Source organism: Coloeus monedula (assembly GCF_965178545.1).
Source record: "Coloeus monedula genome assembly, chromosome: 1".
Taxonomy (NCBI): Eukaryota; Metazoa; Chordata; class Aves; order Passeriformes; family Corvidae; genus Coloeus; species Coloeus monedula.
In genome coordinates this window covers 143,354,498-143,382,169 of record NC_138781.1, presented here as the reverse complement: position 1 = coordinate 143,382,169, position 27,672 = coordinate 143,354,498, and the positions used below count along the sequence as shown (strand labels likewise).

The 27,672-nt window shown below is 35.0% G+C and overlaps 1 protein-coding gene across 3 annotated transcripts in view; it reads left to right on the top strand.

The window, feature by feature from the left end:
* The window catches only part of CSMD3 (CUB and Sushi multiple domains 3), a gene marked incomplete at both ends in the record, with an annotated part of 604,245 nt that overhangs the window by 337,743 nt on the left and 238,830 nt on the right, over positions 1–27,672 (top strand). For all 3 annotated transcript variants that reach the window (XM_082293775.1, XM_082293774.1, XM_082293773.1), the window contains 4 exons: positions 11,581–11,763; positions 12,919–13,245; positions 21,058–21,252; positions 25,441–25,579. In XM_082293775.1, the coding sequence (XP_082149901.1) occupies positions 11,581–11,763; positions 12,919–13,245; positions 21,058–21,252; positions 25,441–25,579 (844 nt within the window). The remainder of the gene's footprint in view (positions 1–11,580; positions 11,764–12,918; positions 13,246–21,057; positions 21,253–25,440; positions 25,580–27,672) is intronic.

The window sequence follows — 27,672 nt, the reverse complement described above, 5'->3', positions numbered from 1 at the left end:
GTCCAAGCTGCAGTCTTATCAGAGCTCCTAGCAACGTCTCAACGTCTCTCTCTCTTTTTATTAGTTTATTTTTTGGGGGTAAGGGGTGTGTAAACACTCAATTTCTAACTTGGAAAATGTCTACATTCAACAACCAGGTTTAGAGAAAATTTACAGGCATCTCTGTGCTGGATAACCTTGTCTGACTGCAATAGGTCTACAAGGCTCCTCCCACTATCCCCCCCAACAGAACAGGGGAAGAAAATAAGATGAAAAACTCATGGGTTGAGATGAGAATGGGAAAAAACTTACCAGTTACTGTCACAGACAGACTCAACTAGAGGAAGTTTAATTTGATTTATTGACAAATAAAAACAAAGTAGAGTAGTGCAAAGTGAAAACAAACCTAAAAAATTTCCTCCACCACCTCTTTTTCCCAGACTCCACTCCTTTATTCTCATCTCTTCTTTTCCTTCACCCAAGCAGTAAGGGTGGATCAGGAATAAGGAATGGGGACTGTGGTCAGTTCATAACACTTGGTCTCTGCTACTCCTTCCTCATGCTCTTCCCCTGCTTCATTGTGGTGTCTTTCCCATCAACTGCAGTTCTTTTAGAGCATGTGTCCTTTCCATGGGGTGTGGTCCTTCAGGAATGCACTGCTCCACTAGTTGCAGATCTTTTCAGGGCTTATCCACTTGGTGCAATATGGGGTCATCCACAGGCTCCAGCAGAGACCTCCATGTGCTGCAGACAGACAACCTGCTTCCCGTGGTCTTCACCATGGGCTGCAGGGGAATCTCTGCTCCGATGCCTGGAGCACCTCTTCCCTTCCTTCTCTGACCTTTGTGTTTGCAGGGCTGTTTCTTACCTACTTTTACTGATCCACTGCCACAGTTTCTTTGCAGCATTTTTTTACTCTTTCTCAAATATGTTATCACAAGGGCACCACCATTTCTGTTGGGTTCAACTTTGACCAGAAGTAGGTCTTTCTTAGAGCTGGTTCTGTCCAACATGGGAGCGGCCCTTTCTCACAGAGGTCACTTCTGCAGACCCCTGGCTACCAAAACTTTGCTGTCTAAACCCAGTAAAAACACAATAAATGACTTTTGTTGGAGCAAACCCTGCTTTGTGTTCATAGAGTTGATCTGGGAACAGTTTTGTGTGTGTGTGTTTGGCAGAGAACAGTATTCTGGGTTTTGGGAATGGGGTTTTTTGTGGGTTTGGTTTTAGTCTGTTGTAGCTTCCTTTTGGAAAGATATGGTTACCTTGCCTCAGAAGGGAATAACTGATCAAACTAGAAAGAAGCAGGTTGAAGTATCATGGGAGCAGAAGCTTGGGAAAGAAAACAAGCCATATAAATAAGTCTTGGTAACTCTTTATCTAGAGACTTTCCTTTTTGCTCTGTTCTGTGACCTTCTGAAAAAGGTAAAAGCAAGGTGGAACTAACAGTCTTACTTCCCTCCTAGATGTTTAGCTCAGCAAAACTGAAAAAGTTTAAGTGACTATAAAGTTGCAATCAAATTAAAACCTTGGTGGTGTAGTATAGTCACATGTATATTCAGAATATGATGCAGGGAACCATTATTTAAGGTATCAGAGGACAAAGTTATTAATTGCCATTAAAGAAGAATTGCAGAGCTGGTGCAGGTTGCCTTGATCAACAGATTTGAAAGGTTCTACAGATAACACACTATTTGCAAATAGATTCACTGTTGTCACAGACCAACTCTGTATGTATCAAGAGATACATTCTCCATTATAGCTTCAACAGTCTTGAGTTTGGACTTCTATCTGCACACATTTACCATTAAAGATGAAAAAGAAGAGCACTATTCATAGCAAAAGGGTCAAAATTCTCTGTACAATGCTGACTCCCATAGTGCCAGAAAAAAATCCCCTGAATTAGTTCATTTTCATTTATATGTTCTTCAAAAGCATACTGACAGTTGGAGATTAAGCTATTTAGTCCAGTGAAACATTTTATTTTCCTAAAGATTTTCTAAAGAGGAGTGAAAGGCCTTAGTCAAATCATCAGTGACACAAATGAGATTCCTGTTACTCCTCATATTATTAAAATAGTGTATTGCATGTTCTTATATAACCTAGAATATTTTGTAAACATCAAAGGACCACATTCTCTACAGCTCAGTTTTTTTATGATGATTAACAGCATACTTACATTTTATTTAGTCTATGGAAGGAAACCATTCTTATTTTAAAATGAGAAAAGCCCCACCACTTAAATAAAGATGATTCAGGCACAGAAATTATATAATTTATGTAACTGCTAATAAATGGATTTTAGGCTTAGTGCTACCTTGAAAATTATTTCAGACATTTCTGCATATGGTGACTACCCATTCACATTCTTTTTCCCTTTTGACAGGCCAAGCAGTAACCACTGGTCCAAGGGATATTCTGTGTATTCACATTGAAACTTTTCATGCAAAGGATTGCAGACTTAGATAAAATTCCTCAGTATTATTTTCCATTTATTTTTCCTTGAGAGTGCCTAGTATCTGTAGTTCCATGAAGAAAGCTAGCAATGTATATCTGTAGTTCCATGAAGAAAGCATGCTATGTAGTTGTCTGCTATTAAAAGTTGTATTAAGGGAGAGATGCTGAAATTCATAGATGTTTTCTCTCTTTAACAAAACTATTTTTTGAGGCTTAAATATGTAATACAGCACTTTAGATAGAATGTACAGTTGTATTTTAATCTTTAAATTTAAAAAGTTACATGAAACTTTCTTAATTATTTGGTGATCCATCGTTGGTCCAGCTACAGTCAAGTACATTAAGGAAAAGTCATCCTGAATTAGTTAACTATGCCCCAATATAGTTGCTCCAGGTTGAAGTAGCTGTGTTAATGAAAGCAAATGTAGCCTGCCTCTTTCCAACCCATTGTCTAGATCCTTGACAGAGGGAAATTAGCTGAAGAAGAAAGGTGTGATTGATTAAAAGCTACAGTGTTTGGGAAGCAAAGGGGATTGAATAGGCAAAGAGGAATGTAAAAATACATATATACACACTGCAGGTTCAGAAGAACACAATGTCTCTCGACATGCATCTTGACATCAAAATTGTACTGAAACAATGCAAATATTACATCAATATGTCTGAAGAAGAAAGACCATACTGACAGGGTTTGGGACAATAAAGTTATGAAGGCAACAGAAATCTCTTGAGGCAGCATAGATGGAATACAAACATTGTTGCTCATTCTCAAAACATAAACTAAAATTTTTTAAGTGATAAAATACCAGCTGTTTTTGCAAGCAAATCTGGAATTAACAAGACATGTGATTTAGCAATATGTCAACAGAAATTTAGGAAATACCCCAGTTTTTGTGAATTTTTTTTATGAATGAGAAGTCCCATGGTGCTATTAAATTGTCTGTGTTGATAGTGTTCTACATAACAGTTCATTTTCTAAACCTAAATTAAGAGAGTAATTTATTTTATTGGAGGTGTGGCTATTATTTAAAGCCCCAGAGGGGTCATTCATTAGCTGGGCCAGCTTATTGCTGGCTAAGTAGTAAATAACTCTACTTTAGATATGGAACATGGTCCTGAATAGGAAGAGAAGGAATATATCCATAAAGTCTATAAGTACCTAAAATATGTAACAGAACATAATTATGAAATATTTTATGCTAGTAATAGAAAACTTCGGATAAATTATGCAATAAAAATCATGTTGCTATAACTGATGTCCCTCTGGAAAATCTGTTTTCGTGGAGAAAGGCTGTAACTTGATTTCTTTATACTAGAAATGTTGAGCACTTGTGATATACATAAAATATTACTTCTAATGGTGTCTGCCATTATTTTCTTACTTCATTCTCAGAGGAACCTCATCTAACTTTCCCATGAGTGTTGTTAGACAAATTATACTCCTTTAATTAATTATCCCCCCTTTTTTCTTTGTGAAATATTCACATTCTGGCTCATCAATTTATATGATCAGGAAATGAGAAGTACCCTGGCAGTTGGCACAATTCAGCAAGGGTGAAGAAGGTTATCACCACCTACACAGTAGGAAAAGAACAACTCTTCTTTTATAGATTTTTTTTCTCCCCATAGAATTTAGGCAGAATAGAACTGACTCTATACCCTTGAATGGCTGTTCTGTATAACACATTATAGACTAAACATCTCATGAGTTCATATAGGGAAAAGACTGTATGCTTAAATCCTCCTCAGCTCCTTTCCTCCCTTTGCATGTCTGTTTCTTCTGTAATGGGACCCAGGAGCACAGAGAAGGTGCTGCAACACTGTAATAGGTCTCTCTCTCACCTGGAGCAGTCAGGCACAGCTGGAGTTTTCTCATCATTTGGCTGCAGCATTGTTCCATCCCATTTGTATTTAAAAACATGTAAGATTCATTCCCTATCCTCATGCTTGCCAATTGCTAAAAAAATAGCCACACTATTCATTAGATAAGAGTCTTCTTTCCTATCTTTTAGGAAAACAAGGAAGAAAAAAAGAAAATAAATATAAAACCTATTGTGATCACAATTGAGGGAGAGAAAATCACACTAGTTTTTCTGGGTAAAAGTAGTGGTTAAGGGGAACATTTTTTTATATATATCTGGGTTTCCAAAGACATGAAATCTGTTGATTAAAATCTGATCATTAGAAGGAAATAAGGGTACTGGTAACCTTTAAAATATAGCTGAATATCACATGGCAATAGACACTTTGTTCTCTCGCAAATGTACTTCCATCCTTTGTTTATAAAAATATTCACACTTTAACAGTAATAGGTAATAGATAAAACTATCTCTTTTATTTGAAGATACAAACAAATATTATATTTAGGAGAAGGTATCATCCGTTAGGTGATTCAAATTTCTGTTTGTTTACTGATCACAGCAATACTTAAACCCTATTACAAATAAATGTAAACAATCTCCAATCTATTACCATGTAAATTGGTAAGCATAGGCTAAGACTGCTGAAACTGGTCAAAAACTGTTTACCTGCTATGTGTCTTTAAGATTATATGTTTTGAGTGTACATACTGTGAAGACAAATGGTGTAATTTACATTATTCATCATCCTTATTTACACTGAGAAGCATATATGTTCTTGATTCATAAGTTATTAATTTTTATTGTCCTGATTTCTGCTTTTTCAGTGCCTTTTTGTCCTCAATATTTAAGTTTGAATTTTCAAGATAAGACAGATGATCTGGTGGATTGACTCTGGCTGAATGTCAGGTGCCCACCAAAGTGGTTCTATCACTCCACTCCTCAGCAGGACAGGGGAGATGAAATATAACAAAAAGCTTATTGGTTAAGATACGGGCAGGTTACCAGTTACCATCACATGCATCACAGTCTTGACTTGGGGAAATTAATTTAATTTGCTTCCAGTCAAAATCAGCATAGGATAATGAGAAATAAATAACTAAATATTTAAACATTTCCTCCCCACTTCTCCCTTCTTCTTGGGCTTAACTTTATCCCTCCTCCCTCTCAGTGGCACCGAGGAACAGTCAGTTCACCATACGTTGTCTCTCCTGTTGCTTCCTCATGGGGAAGGACAAATTGCCTGCCTCACCAGAGATATTTGAGAACTGTCTGGACACAATCCTGTGCAGTGTGGTCTGGGATGACCCTGCTTGAGCAGGGAGGTTGGACCAGATGACTCACTGTGCTCCCTTCCAGCCTTACCTATTATGTGATTCTGTGATATATATGATGGTATATTTTTCTAACTTTTTGAATAAGAAAATCCTGCATTGGTAACATTAGCACAACAATTTCACAACTAAGTTAGATATATGTATGCAGTAATGTGTATATAAATTGTACATACCATGATGTTTCAAAGTGGGATTACATAGATGTTTATGCATTATCTTGCAAAATGTCAGCTTGTCAATATACGGTGGCGAATGCTTGTAGCTTTTGCATAAAAAATTCAAATATCAAACAGCAAGCTTTGTCCTTTTTGAATCAAATACTCGAACTGTTTCTTTTCACATACTAGGATTTAGTTCATCCACTATTCTTTGCTTCAAGAAATAGTATGTAATGAATTCAAATGCTCTTTTACTAATGACTAAACAAATCTATTTGTGCATCAAATTTCCTTTGATACGGTCAGTAAAATGGATAATGGGCATTAGTCTGAGATGTTGTTAAAGCAAAGAGTGATTGGTCTTTGCCTGGTGTTTCCCTGAAGGACTACAGATTTTGAATGTCTGCTGAAGTGATAGCAAGTCTTCAGTGTTGTACTTTTCTAGTGTGCACCAGTGATCTCTTTTCTTCCAAAATTGTTTTCCTTATAAGAACACATTCTTATCTTTTATTTACCCCTGAGTTACAGGAAGGGAAAGATAGATGAGTTACCTTTCACACCCTAACTCCAGTGTGATTCTGTCAAAATGCATTTGTGTAGTAAGTGACCATTTCTTTTGCCCAAGGCCCCCTTTAGTCACCTCCAAGATGAGCCTGACTTTCACAAAGAGAAAGGGTAAGAGAAAAAGAACATTCCTATCTTGCTATCTCTGTACTAGGAGCTACTGTAGCCTGGGGCTCTCCCTTCAGTACATCACTGGTTAGAAACCTGCAAAATCTTTCAGTCAGATATACAGCAGTAGTGTAAGGATAATTTTAAATGAAAGGAGATGGTTATCTTAATTTTCTTTATATTATTCTTTCAGTTTTCCCTTAACCTGATATGTTTTCTAGATATTTCTTGTTAGAAAATACTTTGGCAATTATTAACTTAATTCAGTGCTGTGCAACTGCAAACTGTACAGATTTATTTAGGATAACAGCTGTTTCCAAACTTAGTATCCTAAATAGTTTCAACAGGAGTTTATCTTTTCAAAAAAGATAGCTTTCTAACATCACCAGAAATCATGCCTCATGCCTCCTTTTACTGTTAATGTCCTTCTTTGTGAAATAATTTCTGAAAAAAAAAGGATTTTCTTTTCTGTCTCAAAAACCTTAAAACACAAAAAAAGATGCCTGATTCATTGTTAACATATTTAACAAATTTTATTTATGGTTAGAGGTCCTTTCCTCTTTTTATAAGGCTACAAAGGAAATAAGGACTATTTAACAGAAATAATATTAGCATAAGGTGTTGTATTTTCCTTAGGCACAAATAGCAATCCTAATTTTTTGTATCACAGTGGTAGTGATCACAGGAAAGCAAATACCCATCCTGGCCATCTCCTGTTATAGCTAACATGAAGTGCAAATCTCAAAAAGCAGAATAAATTGTAAAAGAGGGCACAAACCAGGTAAGACTAAAAAGTAACCAAAATGTAAAATAAAATACAAAAATGAGCTTAACCAATGAATTTATTTTTGAATTTTTGAGGTACCCTATATATATAATAAACTTATTCCAAATGCTTACGCTAATATATTATAGAAATAGTGTTTCCACTAAAATATACTTTATAACAATTTCTGCTGTGAATTGCACCTTTTTTACATTTGCATTATATGAAAGAGATCATTATAATTACTAAAATTTTAGTCCAGCAAATAAACTAAGCAGTGGACTCTTACACACAGTTTTATTGATAGGCTTTCAAGTTATGTTCCAGGAGAATAGCCCATATGCCTTCCATTTCTCTTCACCATTTGGTGCCTCACACTGAAATGTCCAATTTTATAGTTGTGGGTTTTTTTAAGTTTTAGTTATGGCATTAATAATTAAGCTGTCTTAAAATTTACTGGGCTTCTGCTAATCTTAAAACAACTAAATTATTTCTATTTATCATGAATGAATTATTTACAGTGAGGGACTAGTATGAGTTTATCAAGAAGAGAGGCTCTGTTAGGCTCTGAACCTAACTACTTAGGAATTTTTGAAACAAATATGTAGTGCAGGGAAGCTGAAACACAAGCGGTAGAACTAGCATTAAAAAAATGTGAATATAATTTACTCCATAGTGAATGAAAATAAATATGAATTTAAATAAATATTAATACACTTTCCTAAAATCAAGTTTTTTAAAATGTGATTATCTGACAAAAGCTCAGGAAGCAGCTTGTTTTTTTCCTGTTTGTTTTAAAGGAAGTTTATTGACATTCTCTAAAGAAATCTAAAAAGTATTTGTTCTTCAATTAAAAAATTCCACTAAACTAAACAGCAACAAAACCCCAAACAAAACAAAAAATCAAGCCCTATAATTTCTGCTCCTTTGGAAAATTAAGTAATGACAGAAATAGTCCGTTTCAAATCCAGAGATGAACTGATGCTAATACAAAATTTAAAAATTATATAAAAGTGTTGCAAGCAATGCATTCAGGAAAGTTTTAAAGTAATGAAGGAAATATTTGCTATAATTGTAAATGAATACAAATGGGGTTTAGGGATGGTTTAATTAATTTAAATCCATTATTCTTATAACATTTTGTTCAACTTGATTTTGTTTATGAAAGCAAATTCAGTATAAGACTGTGGATGTAATCTCTCAAATGCATCAATCACATAGGATATTTTTTTCCAACTAGCTCCTGTAAATTATTTTACTCTGCCTAATAATTTTTGAATACAGAACCAGTTCTTTTAAGTCCTAGAAGGGATAGGTGTCGTCAGCTATGTATCTTGTCAAATTTGAGAAAAAACATGGAAACCCTTTCCCAGCTACATATACAAAATAGAAGCCCCGAAAGAGAGTAAATTGAAGTAGGTATGAATACATTTACTGCCTAGTATATATTGTTTGAGAAAGCTACATTAAATGAAATGATGTAGTCACTTGTTGGAGAATTAGTTTATAGAATACATTTATTTATAGAATATATTTGCTTTCCCAAATGAAATAAGAAATTACTTAGACACTTAGAATAGTATTAATCTACCAGGACAGCCTAGGAAAACTTTGTATTTCTTTGGCCGTTAAAAACTGAACAGTTCTGTAGTTTTGACATAATAGTCTCACAAAACTTGAAGACAGTAGAGTGAGTTTGTGTGTTCTTTGGGATAGCTTATGTTGTTTCTTCAGGACAGCTTTAGCTTTTTTTTTGAGGTCTGTGAGCTCAGGATAAATTGAACCTGGTTTTATCCTTTTATAATGATGAATTATATCAACCATTTCCTAGAACTGTCTGGAAAAAAAAACCCAAACAGTAAGAATTGTTCATGGGTTTTTGTGCTTTTTATTAAATGGTTTTCTTTTGTTGTTTTTGACTTTTCTTTAGCCAAACAGAATAATAAAGCCTTTCAAATACTCCGTGGAGTATTTTTTAAAATAATCTCTTTTTCAGTTTCTTGTTAAAATTGAATGTTCTTTATTTGCTTCTTATCACATTTTAATTGTATTTAGAACCTTAATATCAGAAAGCTTTGAGAAATCAAGTGTATGCTGCTGAAAATATTACCCTAGAAAAATTGTTTGTTAAAATCAAAACACTTGCTATTTTTCATTTATGTTTGGTTTTATTTTCCTTGTACTCAAACTATCATATATGGAAATGTGAAAAAAAAAAAAAAAAATAGGTGCAAGAACTTTAAAGAGAAATCCTCAAACTATGGTACAGGGATATTTGTTGCTGTCATAACAGGTAATAAATTAATTTTCTTTTAAGGCTTCTATCCTTTTTATAGTTAGCATCTCTCATGAAAGAAATATGTGGTATTTGGACTGGACAACTTAAAAAACAATTTTCTTCTGAATTTCTATTGCTTATGTATCCTGTTTCCTCTACTTGTAGATGAGTGTATTCATAAGCTTCTTATCTGGAGCACAATATTTTCTTTACAAGTTTCTGCATCCAAGGGTGCTAAGAGAACTGGTGAACCTCCGTCCAAGGCCACTTTCCTATCATCTTTGGCAGTTTGTCAAACTTAGGAGAGATACATAAAGACTGGAAACAAGTTTTATGACCTTTAACAAAAGCCTGGCCTGTGCAAATTTCAATGCTTGGGGAAAACACAGATCAAGTCTTCTTGGAAGCCATTTTCTGTTATGTGGAAGAAAGTGATTGTGATAATTTATTAGATAAATAATAATTTATTAGGGGTAAACCACACCTGAACAAGCTGATAGATCCTTTATAATAAGTTACATTGGACAAGGGGACATCAGTGGATGTTGCCTACCTCAAACTTACCAAAGCTTTTCAGTTTGTCCACTCATCCAGAGTTGGATATGTGAACATAGTGTCCTGACTTGAATGAAAGAATTTTGTCAGAGAGAACTGATTAGAACAAAAAGGCAAAACAAAACACCAAAAGAAAAGCAACCAAAAAACAAACAAACAAACAAACGCCCTAGCAAAACAAAGAAAAAAACTCCAACCAAACATTCCTTCCCTACAAAATACCCCTACAGGTTGGATGATAGGATAGAAGGTAGTAGTAAATTGGTCATACTGTACTGAAGACCAGTTCATCCAGTTTTCAGACACCGATTAACTGAAGTAGGTTCTGCAGAGGCCTGTGGAGGTGAACAGGGGCTGGAGCACTTGCCCACTTGTGATGAGAGCCTTAGGGAGCTGTAGAAGTAGGGTCTAATATTGGCCTTTCAGTATCTATGAGGAGGTTTTTGGGAAGACAGAGGCAGGTTCTTTATGTTGGTACAGGATGGAAGGCTGGGGATACAATGCAATGGACGTAAATTAGAACAAGACTAGATATAAGGAAAGACTTCTGTTTACCATGCAGACAGTCAATAAGTGAAACAGGATTCTCAGAACAGTCTTCATCGTGGGAGGTTTTCAAGATGCAACTGGATAAATCCCTGAGCAACCTGGTCTTGGGTCAGAGCTGAGTCTGCCATGAACAGGAGCCTAGAGACCTCCTGAGGTCCCATCCAGGAAGTCTCTGATGGGGGATCAAGAAAGTCAGGGCACAGCTGGAGCTGAACCTGGCTCGTTAAATATAACGAGGATTTCTTTAGGTGCATAAGACAACAAAGGAAGATGAAAGAAATTGTACCTGAAATAACGAGCAAAACAGAAGGTCTGGTTACAACTAACAAGGAGAAAGCTAAAGGTTTTTTGCCTTGAGCTTCACTGGCAAGGGCTCTGGGCACATCACCCACCTCACAGAATGGGAATATGTATATATACCTATGTATTTATGTCTAGCCTCCTTTTTAATTTGGGCAATTCTTTTGGTGCCACCACTCCCTTATTTGCTGTATTGTTGGTACCTCAATTTGAGCTGTATTGCAACGTGGACAGTGTTTACACATTGGGGACCTGGTCTCTGTTTCTACTTTTAAGAGTTCATGTTCTACTAGCAGTATTTTATTTAATGTCATTATTGTTTAAAATTTCATGAAATAAAACAGGGTATAAATACTTTTCCTCATATCCTTTAATTTTCAAGTATTTTATAAACATAAAGATTCTGATTTTTTCTAATCCCATCTAGTGGTTTAACTGTAGCCAACAACTAAGCCCAACATGACCACTCACTTATTCCCCGTGGTGGGATTCCTTATTGCAGAATTTCTTCCTTAAGAAGCTGGGGTGTAGAATCAAACTCACTGGTGCATTCTGACAACTGGTCCTATGTAGATGATTTTAATTTACTTAGAATTTTCTACATGTCAGTATATACATGCAGCAAGTTTGTTTTATTATTTATAAATAAATTCCTTATTTATTTCAACAGAAATTGAAAAAGAAAGCTGTGGGGATCCTGGAACACCACTGTATGGTATCAGAGAAGGGGATGGATTTTCTAATCGTGATGTTTTAAGGTTTGAGTGTCAGTTTGGATTTGAATTAATTGGAGAGAAATCTATCATTTGCCAAGAAAACAACCAGTGGTCTGCAAACATACCAATCTGTATTTGTATGTACCAAATATTTTCTTCTTATTAATTTTGAGGCATAACATTATGATAAGTTTTTACTTACAGGTCATAATTTGTATGACTGATTTTAGAATTAGTACAATGTAATTAACTCTCCTGATGGGATGAATTTACTTTTTTTTTTTGCAGGTTTGCCTAATGTACATGCCCAAGGGACAAGTTCTAAAATTGCTAAAATATTTTTTTTCTCTTAAGCCAGTTGTCTTTGTGTGCTTTGATATAGTGGTGTATTATTGGCTTTTTTTTTTTGTTTGGTAGGATTCTTTTGATTCTATGATGTAAATTATGTGTGATACAATTTTGATAGCACGTCTTATAAATTAATATATTTCCTTAGATTAGAAGTTTCTGAATTGAAATAAAGGGTTTAAATTATTTACACTTTCCCCATGTATTATGTATGAATATCTTTTAGAACTTAAATTATCACAGATGTTTATAGTTCTCTTCTAGTTGCATTATATAGTATAAGTAAAACGTTTTCAGTATATAGCATAAGTTGTGCTATATAGCGTAAGTAAATACAACGTTGTGATACCTATTTATGGCAGCACCTTTCCTAACTTTTCCACAAAAATAGTATGGATCACATATATTCAGAGTGCAATCAGTTCCTTTCATCCCTGCAACTCAATTTAATATGGCTTAACTGAATTGGTTGAACATAACATTATCCTGATAACAACAAAACACCTCTTGTCTCTTTGAGGTGTCTTAATTTCCTGGGCCTCTGCGTGAACAATAAATGATAAGGGCACTATTGACATTTTTGCCCCTTTAATGTGCTCAGTGGGAGCTCTGCTCATATAAATAGTTCTCTACAAGAGAAAATAAGTGGTGCCAAGTGATTGTTATCAAGGGTAAATTGTAAGGACTGCCATGGATTTCCAATGCAACAAGAATGTTCTTTATTTCTCGTGGGCTCTGCTTGGGAGGTAGTTTTATTGAGAGGAAGGGAATATGAAGATGGAAACAACAACCTTCTTTCCAGATTCACATATCACCACAAATAATGAATTATTCAGTTGAAGCAATCAGCAAGTTTTAAGATCTTTTGCAAAAACATTGCACTAGAACAGTCCTTATTGAAGTGTTTTCTTCTGTTATCTAATTTATCTCTCTTTTTTTGGCAGTTCCTTGTCTTTCCAATTTCACTGCACCGATGGGAACAGTTCTTTCACCTGATTATCCAGAGGGATATGGGAATAATTTAAACTGTATCTGGACCATAATTTCAGGCCCTGGGAGCCGAATTCATCTCTCCTTCAATGACTTTGACTTGGAATCTCAGTTTGACTTCCTTGCTGTTAAAGATGGCGACTCTCCAGATTCCCCCATAATTGGAACATTTACTGGTGCTGAAGTTCCTTCTCATCTTACCAGTAATGGTCATATTTTGCGTCTGGAATTTCAAGCTGACCATTCAATGTCAGGACGCGGATTTAACATCACTTATAACAGTGAGTATTTTTTTTTTTTTCTTGTGTGTCTGTTTTGTTTTCAACATACAGTCCAGGAGATAAGCATAAGTATTTAAAAATGACTCTATGGTAATGCACCTTCAAGCAGATTCTATATACCTAAATATTCCTAATTTAGGTGTTTAGATTATTGCTCAAATACTGTTCTAGGGCTGAAAATATGTATATAGTTCTCATTTATGGCTTTAGAAATCATTGGGATAGGAGGGTTTGGAAGACTGGTAAGTCAGGCCAGTTCTGAATTGTATAGTAAGACTTTATGAAATTTGCTGACAGCGCAGTTTGTGCCACATAATATTAATCACCACCATTGCCTGTACAAAACTGTTGTTCTTGAAAACTCATATGTTCAGATGTGAACATTTGTAATATCCTGGAGCTGATGGCTGCAGTCTTTGCTAGCTCCTAATCACTGCAGTTGAGTGAGCACCCATAGGAGCTCTTTGATCAGCCAAACCAAAATAGACTTGGGGTTTTTTATGCTGTTTTACCTTTGTTATTTACTGACCACATAATAATTGAAGGTGATATTAAATATCTTCTCCAGTACTAAATACCATTGGAATTTATTCACCTTCTTGCTGGCAAAACTGTTACATTTCTTCTGAAACACATATGAAGATCTGTCTACCTTGCATTGGTACCAAATGATTTGTCATTTATTCCATACTAAAATCCAGACAGGGTATATTCCCATCTAGTGCAGACATGGTGATGCAAGGCCACAGCATGAATAATTGCAAAATACAGTGTGAAACTTTCCTGGGAGCATATTCAAAATTAAATTTTGCCACTCTAGCAGTATCCTGAAATATTAGACTTCCTGTTATGTGTAGAGCATGGTAGGAATAAGAGGGCATCTAGTACGGGCTTCATCGTATCCTTCAGCCAGAGCTTCTCCACCTCATCAATCCCCCCACATCTGGATATTTGGATTTATTTCTTTTTCTTTTTTTCTGATAGTAATGGTAGCAGAGTAGTTTTCCATGCCAACAGATAGAAAAAATAAGCAAAATATGATAACTATTTCGATATTTCCTAAAGTCTGATGTCATGTGTAACTAGTCCCCTTCCTGTCTTTCTCCCTAACATCTGAGAGTATATATATTTCCAGAGGCTTACTTGAGATGTAAGAGAATCTACAACAGCATGATTCGAAGGAGAGCATGTCTCTGTCCCAGAAAAATGTGTTACCTGCTGGACTGTATGGAAAAAAACTTTGTATGGAAAAAATACTTTGTACGAAAAAAAATACTTTGTTGTTTAAGCTTTTTTGCTCTAAAAAAACCTAAACTAACCATTAAATCAAAGAGGAAATGAGAGATTAAGTGAGGTTGGTAATTGAGAGACCCAGACTCCACATTTTTCTCAAACGAATGTTAACAATTTATATTATATTAAATAACATTTCAAGAACTAAATTCCCCTGTAACTTTTTACTTTTCTCACATCATCTTTCACCTCTTCATCTTTTTTTGGTTTGGTTTGGTTTGGTTTAGGTTGTCAGTATTTCAGAGAACTCTTTATTAAGATCGACATTGAACATTGCTGTCTGAATAGGAAAGATAAACTGGCACCAGATTATTCTGTAAACATTGTTTTTCTGGTATTGTCTTATATTTCAGCTCTCAGCCCTCTGATTCATCCTCAGATCATTTGTCACAAATGTAGAATGTAAGCATGAAGAACATGTGGTATCTTCTTATGGGTTTCTATAGGTACCAGTCATCATTGCAAACTAACCTTTGACCGGTAGCTGCATATCTTAGTACCATAACTAAATATTGGAAAGTCAGCAGTTATTCAGACCTACCGAAATATGTAATCAGTTATAATGAAAATGGGATATTGAATCCATGTTTCTTTGCAGAAGTTTTCACATTTGCTCTATGTTTTCTTTTTTTTTTAATGTTCTTTTAACATTTATAACAGTTCTGCTTATTTAAAGTTTCATTGTGGTGTGCTCAATGCTGTCAAGCTTAAATCTAGTAATGAGAAAATGAAAATCAATTATTGGAGGATATAAGGTAGTATTCTAGGATAAATATTAAGGCTGTGTATAATAGGATTTTCTCAAGTCATCCCATTTTGCTCAACTAGAACTAAATATAGGTCAGTTAATGTAGAATGTATCGTAAAAATGAAAGATGTAGAAGTTTAGCATGGAATACTCCTTATATATAGTTTTTATTTTGAAATAAACTAATTCATCGAACACTGTCAATACTTCAGATTTAGTATTTCAGTGACACAGAAATATACTTACCTTACTTAAATTCTGAGTCTTTAAAAACTTTTCAGGTTTCCTTGGGCATGTAGTAGTCTAATCATGTCACTAAATTATGCACCAATAGTATCAAGTGATACAATTTTAATTTTATAGAGAAGCCACAATCCAATTTTTTTACCAGTTGTATGATGAAACCAATTAACTCTGAAAGAATTTAAAGAAGTGTTTTACACATTTGAGCAATTTAACGCATTGATATTTTTATTTCTTTGCATGGGTGTGTTTGTGCATGTGTTTGTTAAACTCTGTAGCTAAAATCTACTTAGAAAAGCAACAATATCTCCAAATAATGTCTCTACTATTTCTTCAGTGAAGACAGCTGCAATCTGATAAATCACAGAAGTAATCTTTCCATATTAAATAGTTTAAGGCCAAAAGAGATTATAAAAAAAGGAGTGAATAGAATTTCACTCTCTCTTAGCATTTGTAAATCCAAAGTTAATTAAAAATATCCATTTTCTGCTAACACTTCAGTTGATATATTCCAAAGCTATCAGTCTCCTTTTGCCCCTTTCAAGAGTAGAAACAGTATTTCACAGAAACAGTACATCTTGATCAATCTTTTCTAATAGAATATAGGCTAGTAATGTAAATAACTTCATTGATGTTTATGAGGTGTAGGATAGAGAAGAATAAAACTGAGTTGCTGCTACTTAATCTGGTTATTTAATGGTATTTCTCAGAAACTATTTTAATGTGTGTATTTACTTTTATTACAGAAACGTGTCATCTCAGATAATTGTTTTCCTTCCAGTAAAATTCAACATAAATCTAACTTTTGTTGGAATTAAGCAAAAATTAGATTTCAAATGTGTCATCTTTGAGTTATTTCACTAAGTCTAACAAAGATTTTCTAATTAGTTAAGTGTTAGGACTAGATAACAGATATATTTGACTTGAAAATGGAAGATACAAAGAATGTTCCAATAACCAAAGGAATAGCAACTCAAAAGGCCGTGATTTTCTGTTTGGAAAATGAGGCAGAAGAGTGTTTTACTAGGTGCAGCAGAACACAGGGACATAGCAACCTACAACTACATTGGTTTAAGTTGCTATGGAAATGCATACTTACAACCGATTCCTTGTTTTCCCTTTATATCCCAAACCCAGGAGCTGTTAATATTTCTGGTGCCTATGAAGATATTTATAAAGTCAGTCATAAGCTGTATGCATTGAACTACACAGTTCAAGGGAAAGTATCAACCTTTTATCATATTTGTGACTCCTTTCTGAATGCTTCCCACTTTATATATATCTTTGTTTAATTACGAAGAACAGAGCTAGACATAGTATTGAATATAGTCCCATAAATTACAAGCAATAAATTTATATAATCTCTTTGCTTCAGTCTAATCTATCTGTTCTGTTAGACAAAATGCACGCATTAAGTGCTGTGTCACAATTGGAGGCATGTGACAGAGAATGCATATTTACTTCCCATGACAAAGGAGTTAATGCAGAGGAGACTAAAAAGTTGCTAGGTCGATCCATGGGCAGGCATTCCACAAACCAGACTCATGCTAACCTCCCTTTGGGCTGAGGTGCATGAGTATTTTGAGGTGGAGAACATCTACCAGATTGCTTGATTTATGCTAGCGGGTGGACTTCTTTGAGCTGTTGCTCATTGATTGGGGTGTAGGACATGCTGGGCATAAGCTTAGACCTGCTGTTTGTCGCTATGTAGATATTTTTGTTACTGTTTTCATTACAGCTGTTTAATTGTGCTAGCAAAAACCTTATGAATTACATAGCAGCCTGACAAAGGTCAACTATGGGCCTCTGACATCAGCCTAATTACTTGAGTCATTTCAGCTCAGTGGACAAAGGCACGGACAATCCCAGAGGATTTGTTTATATCCAAAGACTGATTTAGTGTGGTTTATTGATGTGAGAGGGTATGTTCATCACAGCACATTTTTCCTGACAGTCGCTCCTGTTAGACTTTTTCAGTCTCAGTACTTCTCAAGCTAGAATTCTTCAAAGTGCAATGTACTACAAAGTATGATGGTACTGAATGAGCCACCACTTGTTTACACACCTTTAAATAATCTTTCACAATCATCCTTAGTATGAAGTATATTGTTATTATTTTCTATTCTCTTTTGTTTTTTCAAACTTTTGTTTTTTCTCTGATATTTTCTTCTGAAAGTGCTACCTTTACTCCAAAGTTTTGCTACACTTACCAGCTAAAACTCTTGGCAGGGCAATCCACCAAAACAATTAACTGTGCCAGTGGACTTTCTGGCCCTATTTAAAGGACCTTTCCAAGCTGGCTTTAGATGATGTAGTGGTTTGGTCCAAAATACTCATTACTGTTTACCTTCTGTGAGATAAGAATTAGGAGAAACGCAAAGCAGGCACAAAACTTGAAAGAATATAAAGAAGTTTATTAACAGACCTAAAAGAAGAAAAAAAAAAAAGCATACCACAACTTCAGAACTCTTCTCCTCCCCCCACCTTTCTCCCTTCTCCCAGTGACAATGTAAAAAGACAACCCTTGAGATGTTCAGTCTGTTTACCACTTCCATAATAACCTTGTTCAGTCCATTTAGGAAGAGGAGTCTCTCTTGTCCATGCTATGAACACATGATCACAATGAGACAGCCACCTGGGTTGGTTCTCTGCTCACATGTGAGTCCCTTGCATGACTTGCAGCTTTTCCCACAACTGCTTTCGAGGGTCTACTCTTGAAATTACTGGGGTAAAATTTTAAGGTTGAGCTGTTCAGAAACAAAAGTTGTCTTTACCCATCTCTGGGAGCATTTCATCTCTAAGAACAGAGACCCTTCTCCTTCCCTGGGAGCAAAGGGTCTTCTTCATCTTTAGGACTATCTCTGGGAGCATCTCTAGGAACTGAGGTTTTCTCCTTTTCCATTTGGAGCAAAAGTCCTCATCGCTTCCATCTCTCCCTGTCCAAACTTCTCATGAAATTACAGCTGCATCAGCATCTGCCTATCTCAGCACAGGTGCTTTTGCTCACAAGTACAAGTTGAACGCTCCACCCCCCCATGCCTTCATGAAATTACAATGGGATACTCTGATATATCATAGCTTCACAACAGAATTTCAGCTTTAAGCATCTCCTCTTTCTCTTCCCTCAGGTTTTCAGCTCTTCACAGCACTAAAAGGGTTAATCTCACCTAGGCCTTGCAGCTGGAATGTGGCTTATCGAAGAGGAGAGGGGGGAGAGCAGAGCCGCTCCGGCTGCCCACAGCAGGGCTTGGGGGGGGGGGGGCGTGGTCCACAGGTGGAACAGGGCTCATCGGCTCCAGGATGGCCGTGCATGGGGCCCGCAGCTGTCCCAGCGCCGGAAATGAGACAGAGAGACTCTGCCTTGGAGTTTCCTGTTCTGAAGTGTGGATGACAGAGGCGGTCACAATTTTAAGTGGCTTAAAGAACTGTCCATATTCAAACTGGCCAGCTGATAGGTTCTGTCAGATCACAGAGGAAGCTGTAAGCACCCCTTTGCAAGAACATCACTTCCGGGGCTATGCTTGCTAGCCCATGACAGATGAGATGAGTCGTGATTAGCTACATTCCTGCCTTTCTATCTCATGAGATCTCTGCAGTCTGCAGTTCCTTCCCTTATATTTTTGTTTGGTTTTTTTGTTTGTTTGTTTTGTTTTTAATGCAAAATGAGTATTTTAATATTCTTCTGAGTTAATAGCAGAATATCACCATCACCCTGATATATGAATATATTTCCTGGCATTTTTCCTGATATTGCTTAATATACCTGTGCAGTCATGGTAGTTGATGAGTATAAATGCCAGGAAAACTGGATCTCCTCTTTACATGTAATAGTTCATAAGGAACTTTTCCATAGTTTCTTGATTTCTTGATTATTAGTAAAATATTAATTTATGATATACCCATGTGTTCTTCTTTTAAGCCTAAGGCTTGTAGTTAATATTACAGCTCCACCATTAAGCTTTTTAGAAGTATCAGCAGACTGAATTGTGCTCATCAAGTAATGTAACTTTAGCCAGGCTAGACTAAGAGAGTGACTGCTGTTGGTGGGACAGATTGCCTTTCACTATCTTGCCTCCCAAAGTCATTCTGTGCAGTACAATTGATTTCATAGGAGCAGCAGTGGCAGCAGTTCCTGAGCTGAAATACAGAGCAATTAATTCATTTTTCAGCATTAATAAACTGGTGTCACACACAAGCTAAACCTGGAGACAACATTTATCTACATTTATAGATAACAATATTGAAAATCTATCTCTGGGTTGTCTGCAAGTAGTAAGAAAAACAGACAATCAATGCCTTCCCTAAAAGTGATGACTGTGAATAAAGTATTGGAAAAGTTTTTGTAACTCCTCTGAAAAAGTATGGGAATGCATAATTTTTAATGCCATCTTTGAATGATAGACAATTATTCAATGAAAGCACTATTTTCATTCCCAATATATATCTGGCATTGCCTAAGTCAAAATGTCAATAAATAAATGCTTTCTCTTGTCTGTTATGATTTAAAATACCTCTGTAATGGAACATCTGAGAAATCTTTCTGCTAATTTATTGACATACTACTTTTTAAAAGAAGAAAAATTCATGGGGGGATTTGTATATGTTTTGTCTAGCAGACGCACCAGTAAAACTGCAGGGAAAAAAGTGAAAATCATATTTTTAGGACTTTGTCCATTCTGGTGTCTCCACATGTAAACATATTTATGAAGATACAATTTGCAGTCATCATATGTGAGGAAGGTGGATATTTGTTCTCACAGAAAAATCAACATTTTAAAAATGATGAGATGTATGTGCAGTATTCTTCAATAAAACAATAAAATACAATAACTAATGCATATAATTTAAAGATAGTGCTACAAATATGGCTTTTCTCATTTTTGGTAGGAAGATGGTCTTTCTTCTCCAAAAGCAAGGTATATTCTGTAGTAAAAGACATGAACAGTCTGTGTCATAGTATCTACATGTATACAGGGAAATCATTTTTTTCAGTTCACCCAGACCTAAACTTGAAATATTCAAAGTTTCAGGTTTTTTTCTTTGCCAACATAACTGTTTTTGTCACTGTTCACCAGCTCTCAATACAGGAAACAAAATAAAAGATGGTAGGATCAAGCCCATGAAGGTCAGTATGGCTCAAATGGTGAGATAGTGAATTACATAAACAAAAGATGAGTAAAGTTTTTGTATCATACATAGATGTTTGCCCTGCCCTTCTGAAGGAACATTCTGTCCCATTGTAACATTAAATAGGATGGGTGTTGATGGAAAGGAGAATTTAGCTATCCCTGAAATCTGCCAGCAACAAGCTGTCCAAGCTGAGATTCATTCTGGAATAACTTTATATTTTAAGTGATTAAGTATACTGTTCTACATTTTCTGCAGTTGAGCAAATTTTTGTTTCTTAGTTTTCCCTTTGTCTCCTAATATAAATTGTTTGTTCTTACTAGCAAACAAAATCTTAAAAATATCGTCTTCTTTGCAAGAGTTCTATTTCCTCTCCCACTTTTCTTTTTTCTCTTAAAAAGCATTTGGACATAACGAGTGCCCGGATCCTGGAGTCCCGATCAATGCTCGGCGTTTTGGTGACAACTTTCAGCTGGGGAGCTCAATTTCTGTTATATGTGAAGAAGGATTTATTAAAACACAAGGAACTGAAACAATCACTTGTATGCTAATGGATGGAAAAGTAATGTGGAGTGGACCTATTCCTAAATGTGGAGGTATGTAAAATATTTCTAATTCAGAAGAACTTGATATAATGCATTTCAAATTGTCACCAAATGAAGTTGAGATTTTTGCAAATGAACAGCGCAGTGCTTCTGTTATTGCTGATACAATATCAGATTAGAATGAAGATGTTGATTCCTTTGGGTCTTCGGCTATGGTATTTAAAACTGTTTAAGATGTTTTAGCTCTCTGTTGCAGTACTTGTGTTTCTTCTATCCACAGTGACTCCTAGGCTGGGGAAGAGTCTCTTTGCAATTGATTTTTCTTTTTATAGAAATGAAGTACTTTCATATATTGCAGCCTAAAAACACAGTGTTATACATAGTTCCTTAGACTTGTTTATACTAATTGACACTAAAATATAATCTTTTCTTCATTACTTGTCTATACTCTAAGATCTTTGTACCTAAAGGGGAAAAAAAATAATTCAGCTGTTTGTAATGATTAAAAAATTATTTAATCAATAATAATATAATCTCTGCTTTATGGTTTGTTAGTTTCTACTTTAAACAAAAGCTTAGTTCTTATTTTCACTATGTGACTGCCTTCCTGACAAAATTTGCACAATTTTAATACATTAGTGTGACTGCTTATAACATGCTTTGCATCCATGTTTATTTTCTATGATGAATGATTATTGTTTCATAGGTATAAGGTGTGTCAGTTTCACTAGACAAGATAGGCTATAATAAGTTTTCTTTATTATAAGATTAATAGATCTGCACAACATTGCTAATAAAATATAAAGTTGCATTTTCAATGTTACATTAAAATCTTAAATTACTGGGAATATTTTTAAGTGTCAGTCCATGCACAATGATAATCTGATCCATAGGTGATCTGAGACTCTGAGTGGAACATATGTTGAAATCCTAAAGTTTGAGACACAGGTATATTTGAATTAGATGTTTTTTATCAGCTGTAGAATTAGATGTATTTTTTAAATTTATGATAAAATGGAAGGCAAATGAAAATATTTTTAAATTAACAATTTAGTTTGGTCTGTTAGGGTGTTCAGAAGTTTTATTGATTGTGTACACCTTTGTCTGAAAAACAGAGTTGTTTGATATGAGCTCTACAAATACCTCATAATTTCATTGTCACAGACATCAAGTCATATGCATAAACTCCACATACTGACTAGGAATGTGACTGATTTCCAGCTTTTCTTCCACTTCAGGAATGCCAGAAATTACAGTATGCAGGAGGGAACTTTTTAATAATCTGGTGCAGATGAACAGGGTCAACATACTCTTTTTTCAGGGCAATCCTGGTTAGCCTCTGCTGGGACTTCCTCCCAGCCCTGCCCATGGCCCAGGATCCTATTTCAGCTCAGACAGTCACTTGATTGCTTGATTGTCACCAGACCCCTTTACTCTAAGCAATCCACTCCTGCTCACGTTTCTCAGGTGGAGCTGGATCTGTCTGTGAAGGCACTAACTCAGTTTGTGTGTGCGTGTGTGTGTGTGCATACAAGTGATCATCCCTGGTTCCTGGCTTCTTTTCTTTAGTGGAGGGGTCCTGCTTTTGCTACTCCCTGACAATTTTGAATTTGGGACTCTTGTTGTCATGCCTTTCATCTTTCCTGTGTGAGGGCTATATGGAGGATTTTCCCATAATCTCTTGTAATATTGTGCTGCTGTACCCACGCTGAAGCTCTAACCTTGGTCTTCCTGCATAACTCCTGCAAGGTTTAATATCCTGCTGTTCCATAGCATTAGTGAAAAGCTCTTCAAAAAAAAACCCATCTAAAACTATGAATCTACAAGATGTTTAGTAATTCTGTGAATAGCCTGTTATCCTAAAAGCTTTTTTCATGCTCACATACAGAAATTTCCTTTTTCACCCCCTGCATCTTGCTATTCAAAGAATTAAATACAAATGACTTTGTGAGAATTCTTAGATCAGACTAAGATTTTCTTTTGCTATTTGGCATAGGTCTGTGTTTAAAGAGATTCTGCTCGATAACAACCTCTAGTTGTGTTATATTTCTAGAGTTTCATTTTGAACAAATGGGCATTGGGTATCAATCTGTCAGACAACCATCAAATAGAACTATAAGAAAGAACAAGGGATTAAAATCAGTGTAAAAAAGGTCAGGGAAACAATCCTTTGGCAAGATGTCTGGAGAGCTTTATTTTCTAAAAAACAAGGCTCTTTGAGATAAGCCTAGTAGCTTAGCTATTCTGAAGGGAACTACTCCTGGGTTTAGAAAACCAGCATGTGATGGTGAAAGTCAAATAAAAAAAATTCCTTGAATATTTATCTGCAAGAGCCAAAATCAGAGGAAGGTAAGAAACATTTTCTTTAAAGAAAACCAGAAACAAAACACTCCTAAATAAAAAAGAGAAACTATTCCAAATTTAGGCAATCTTCCAGTATGCATTATTTTTAATGCACTATTCATAGGAATATTTTTGTAATAGAGGTTTGGAGCTTTTTGTATTGTAAATGCAACCTGTGTCATGAAAATTTGGTGAGAATATGGAACTTTGTACAAGTTTAGTTATACTGTATTCTAACTATGGGAGTGTACTGGCTCAGAATAAGGCCACCTGGTTCCTATTCTTGTCAATATATTTTGTAGTTTACGGGCTGCATACATATTATGAATATTTAAAAGGGCCCATATACAATAAAATATAGGGATTATGAATGCTGTAGAGTTAACCTTCTGGTTGTTGAGGTAAATATGAGTTTAAATACCTTCTTGTTTGACTGGCACTCTTTACTGAAGGTAGTATGCAAAAGAGACTCTAAGGTAAAAGGTGAGAAGCACCCACTTTAAATCCATCAGTGAGTAAAAAATGAAGCATACATCTGCATATTTAGAAGTGTTTGCAACATACTGAATTCTGAACTCTATAACTTCTAGAACTCTATAACTTCCTCCTCCCTGCACAGTAGGGGAAAGATGGAACATTATGTCCTAAAAAAACCCCAAAAAAGCTATTTACAACAATTCATAACTTTAATATAGGATCTTGGTATTCTCCTGAGAAAAATGAAGATCAGAAAAATGTGTAATAATTCATGGTCTTCAACTTGAAGTTGTGTCAAAGAGAGAAAAATTAATCTATTTTTTGTAATGGAGAAATCCAGAATAATATAGACAATGGTATGTTCTGTGCTCCTTTGTCTAAATGAGCAACCAAAAGGTTTTGCAGGCTGTATTTGGTGAAAAAAATCACAACCAGAAATTTAATAAATAGCCATGTTTTTGTCAGAAAATGTTGTATATTTTACACTATTTTTAGTAGAGACACTAGTTTGTCAACAGTACAGTACAACCTTTCCAACTTCTTTGCGATATACACTAATAGGAATAGTCAGCTATGACACATAGCTTTTTTTTTTTTTTTTTTTTTGAGTAGCCTTGTGTGCATAAAGACCACTGGAAAAATGATTTTATTAAACTCTATGGTGCAGCTTTCTCTTCCTTCAAAGTAACATGCTTCTGCTCTCTAAATGGAAAAGGCCCTGGGTGTCCTGGTGGATACCAAGTTAAACATGTGTCCTTGCAGTAAAGAAGGCCAGTGGCATCCTGGGAAGGATAAGGCAAGCTGTTGAGCAGGTTGAAGCAGCTGATCTTTCCCCTCTGCATGATTACTGCTTGCAGAAGTATATATTACAATATTTATATATATTTTCCAATTAAAAAATACCAACTAATCTTTGTAAGAATGGTAAGTGTGTCTTTTTCATGAATGAGGAATTTGAACTGCCAACATGCCAAGCAAAATGTAGGTGGTATGACAGTGGATTCATGTCAAAGTTAAAATAACAGTTCTCTGGTTTCTAGCTTTATACTCAGCTGAAACTAGCAAGTTTTTCAAGTCTCTCTGTCCACAAGTACAAGCAAAAATAACGACACTTTGTAGAGACTATGTTTTGTTTATGTTCTTCAATGCAAGAAAATGTATTATACACATAAGAATACAGTAGGGAAATTTTTTTTTCAGAATTATTGAACAGTTTGTTCTGTCTTTTTATTGTCTTAATTCAGTTATCTCCATCTAATTCTGAACACCATAGAGCCTGTCAGCTTTGAAGCCATTGCGTCTTCCTGCAACTGGATTTTCAATCTTTATTCATTCTAATTGTCCTATATTGAAAGTGATAATTATGAATTGCATTTAATAAATTTGGATTATTTACCTTTCTCTTTGTTTCACTTTTAGCTCCATGTGGTGGGCATTTTTCATCTCCAAGTGGAGTAATCCTCTCTCCAGGCTGGCCAGGGTATTATAAAGATTCCTTGAATTGTGAGTGGGTGATAGAAGCTGAACCTGGACACTCTATCAAAATTACATTTGAAAGGTCTTGGCTAATGTTTTTCTTATTTAATGTTTTCCAGTTTTTACTCAGAAGCAGGAGTTATTAGCTTTATCATAACATTAATTTGCACTATCTCTGAAGTCAAATAATTGTATTATCATGTAGGACTTTCTGAAACTCCTTCAGAGCATAGATACTATGTTCAGTGTAATTTCTACTTTGATGTGCTGAAAAGCATTTGAAATTTCTACCCTCTTGCCTATATTGAAGCCTGTTTTGCCCAGTTAAAAATGTTGTCTATTTTTAAATATTAGTATGTTTCATTTGCTTGTAACTATATTGCTATGATAAATTGCTAAGTTCTTTCTTTTCTCTCAAAATCACATAATCTTCAACTCTGAAGAATTGAATCAACTGTGAAAACGAAATTAAATGCAGTCATATTTTTATCCACTCTGAATATTTAATTATCATATCAGCTGAGCTAGTGTTGTGAAAGGACTGTGTGCTCTCAGGATGGAGTTCCAATGTCCCCAAATTACTGCAGCATTCCACTTTTCCCAGACTGATGTCTGTTACTAACATCCCTTCCTGATTCAAAGGATTGAAATGTGCTGAGCACCTTACATTTCTCATGGTAGCAAGATGTTTGCATTTAATTTGAGCACTTTATCAGAAAACAAGACAAAAAATGCAATAAAGAATGCTATTCTTCTTATGTTTTAGATGATTTTTAATTGTAAATATTAAAAAAATTACTTGACAATCCAGTAAAAAAGTGCCATTGATTATGAAAATTATAGTGTACAAATATCATACAAGTACTTTTCAGTTGATCTATATGCAGCATGTTTTGACTAGGCCTGCTCACACTTGACTTAAAAGAAGGTATTTCTTCATTTTAATGCAATTCAAAAGTTGGTTTTAGCAAGGGATGAAATTCATATTCTCTTAGCAAAATTTGTCACTGTGATAAGATTTTTAAAACCTTTTCTTTAGTATTATAGCTTACACTATATTAAAGTGTTCATGGAACAATATAAACAATCAAAGGACATGTAATATGTGCACTTCAAAGTTATTTTCTATCCTTACCATCACATGAAAGTTAGCCTTCCAAAATCACTAGTATCTCACTTAAAATAATGATTTGCCAAATTTTTGCCAATTAGGATACAATAAAAATTTCAGTAACTCCCTCCTGCTGAAACTTCTGTTAAGTTTTTGAAAAGAAAATTATCATTTCAAATAGTTGATTTTTAATTCAGCAGTTAATTTAAACTACACATTTGGTGTGGACAGTCATTTCAAAGTAAAAAGCATTTGCCTTTGTATTTGCAAAATACAATGCCAGCTGCATTTTTTCTTCGCGCCTGAGTTTTACTAAACCTGACAGTATCTTGCATACATTTTTTGTTTGCAATATATTAAAGCCTTGTCATAAAATTGCACAACCTCTATTACTCTTGTAAGTAAGATCAATAAGAACAAGATGTGGTCTCTTTGGATCACAGAGAAAGCTTCTACCCTCTTTATAACACTTTTTTTTTCCATTGCTGCTCATTTTTGACACTCATTGCTTGTCAGAAATTGGTCTGATATGCATACTGCTCAGATGCAGCAATCCAGAGAGGCCCTACTCACATATAAATGTTTACTTTTATGTATCTTTGTGAAGAAGTACACTTAAAAATACATCTAGGTATGTTCACACAGATGCACTTAGATATATATAGTTACGTCTGGATGCAAAGAAAAAGTTATTCTATAAATCAAATGATGAAAGAAATCTTTATAGTGTAATAAAAGAAAACATTTTGTAAAATACTGTCATTTTTTTATTTACACATTGTTACTTTTCACAGTTTAAATTTGCATTCTGAGTCATTTATACACTAGCTTTTTAAAGACTCATCCTAGTCTTGGCTACCCTTGTTCTGCTGCTCCTGCTTGCAAATTTTCAGCTACACTTTCTTAAAAGAAAAGGATAATTTTTTTTTAAATATACACTTTTAAAACTATAGCCAAATCAGTTTCTTATACAATTAAAAAAACCAATTCATATTTTGCCCAGTTCTTTACATTTCAGCTTTGTCCTGAAAAACACACATATTTTTTCTAGCCTTTATTGGTGC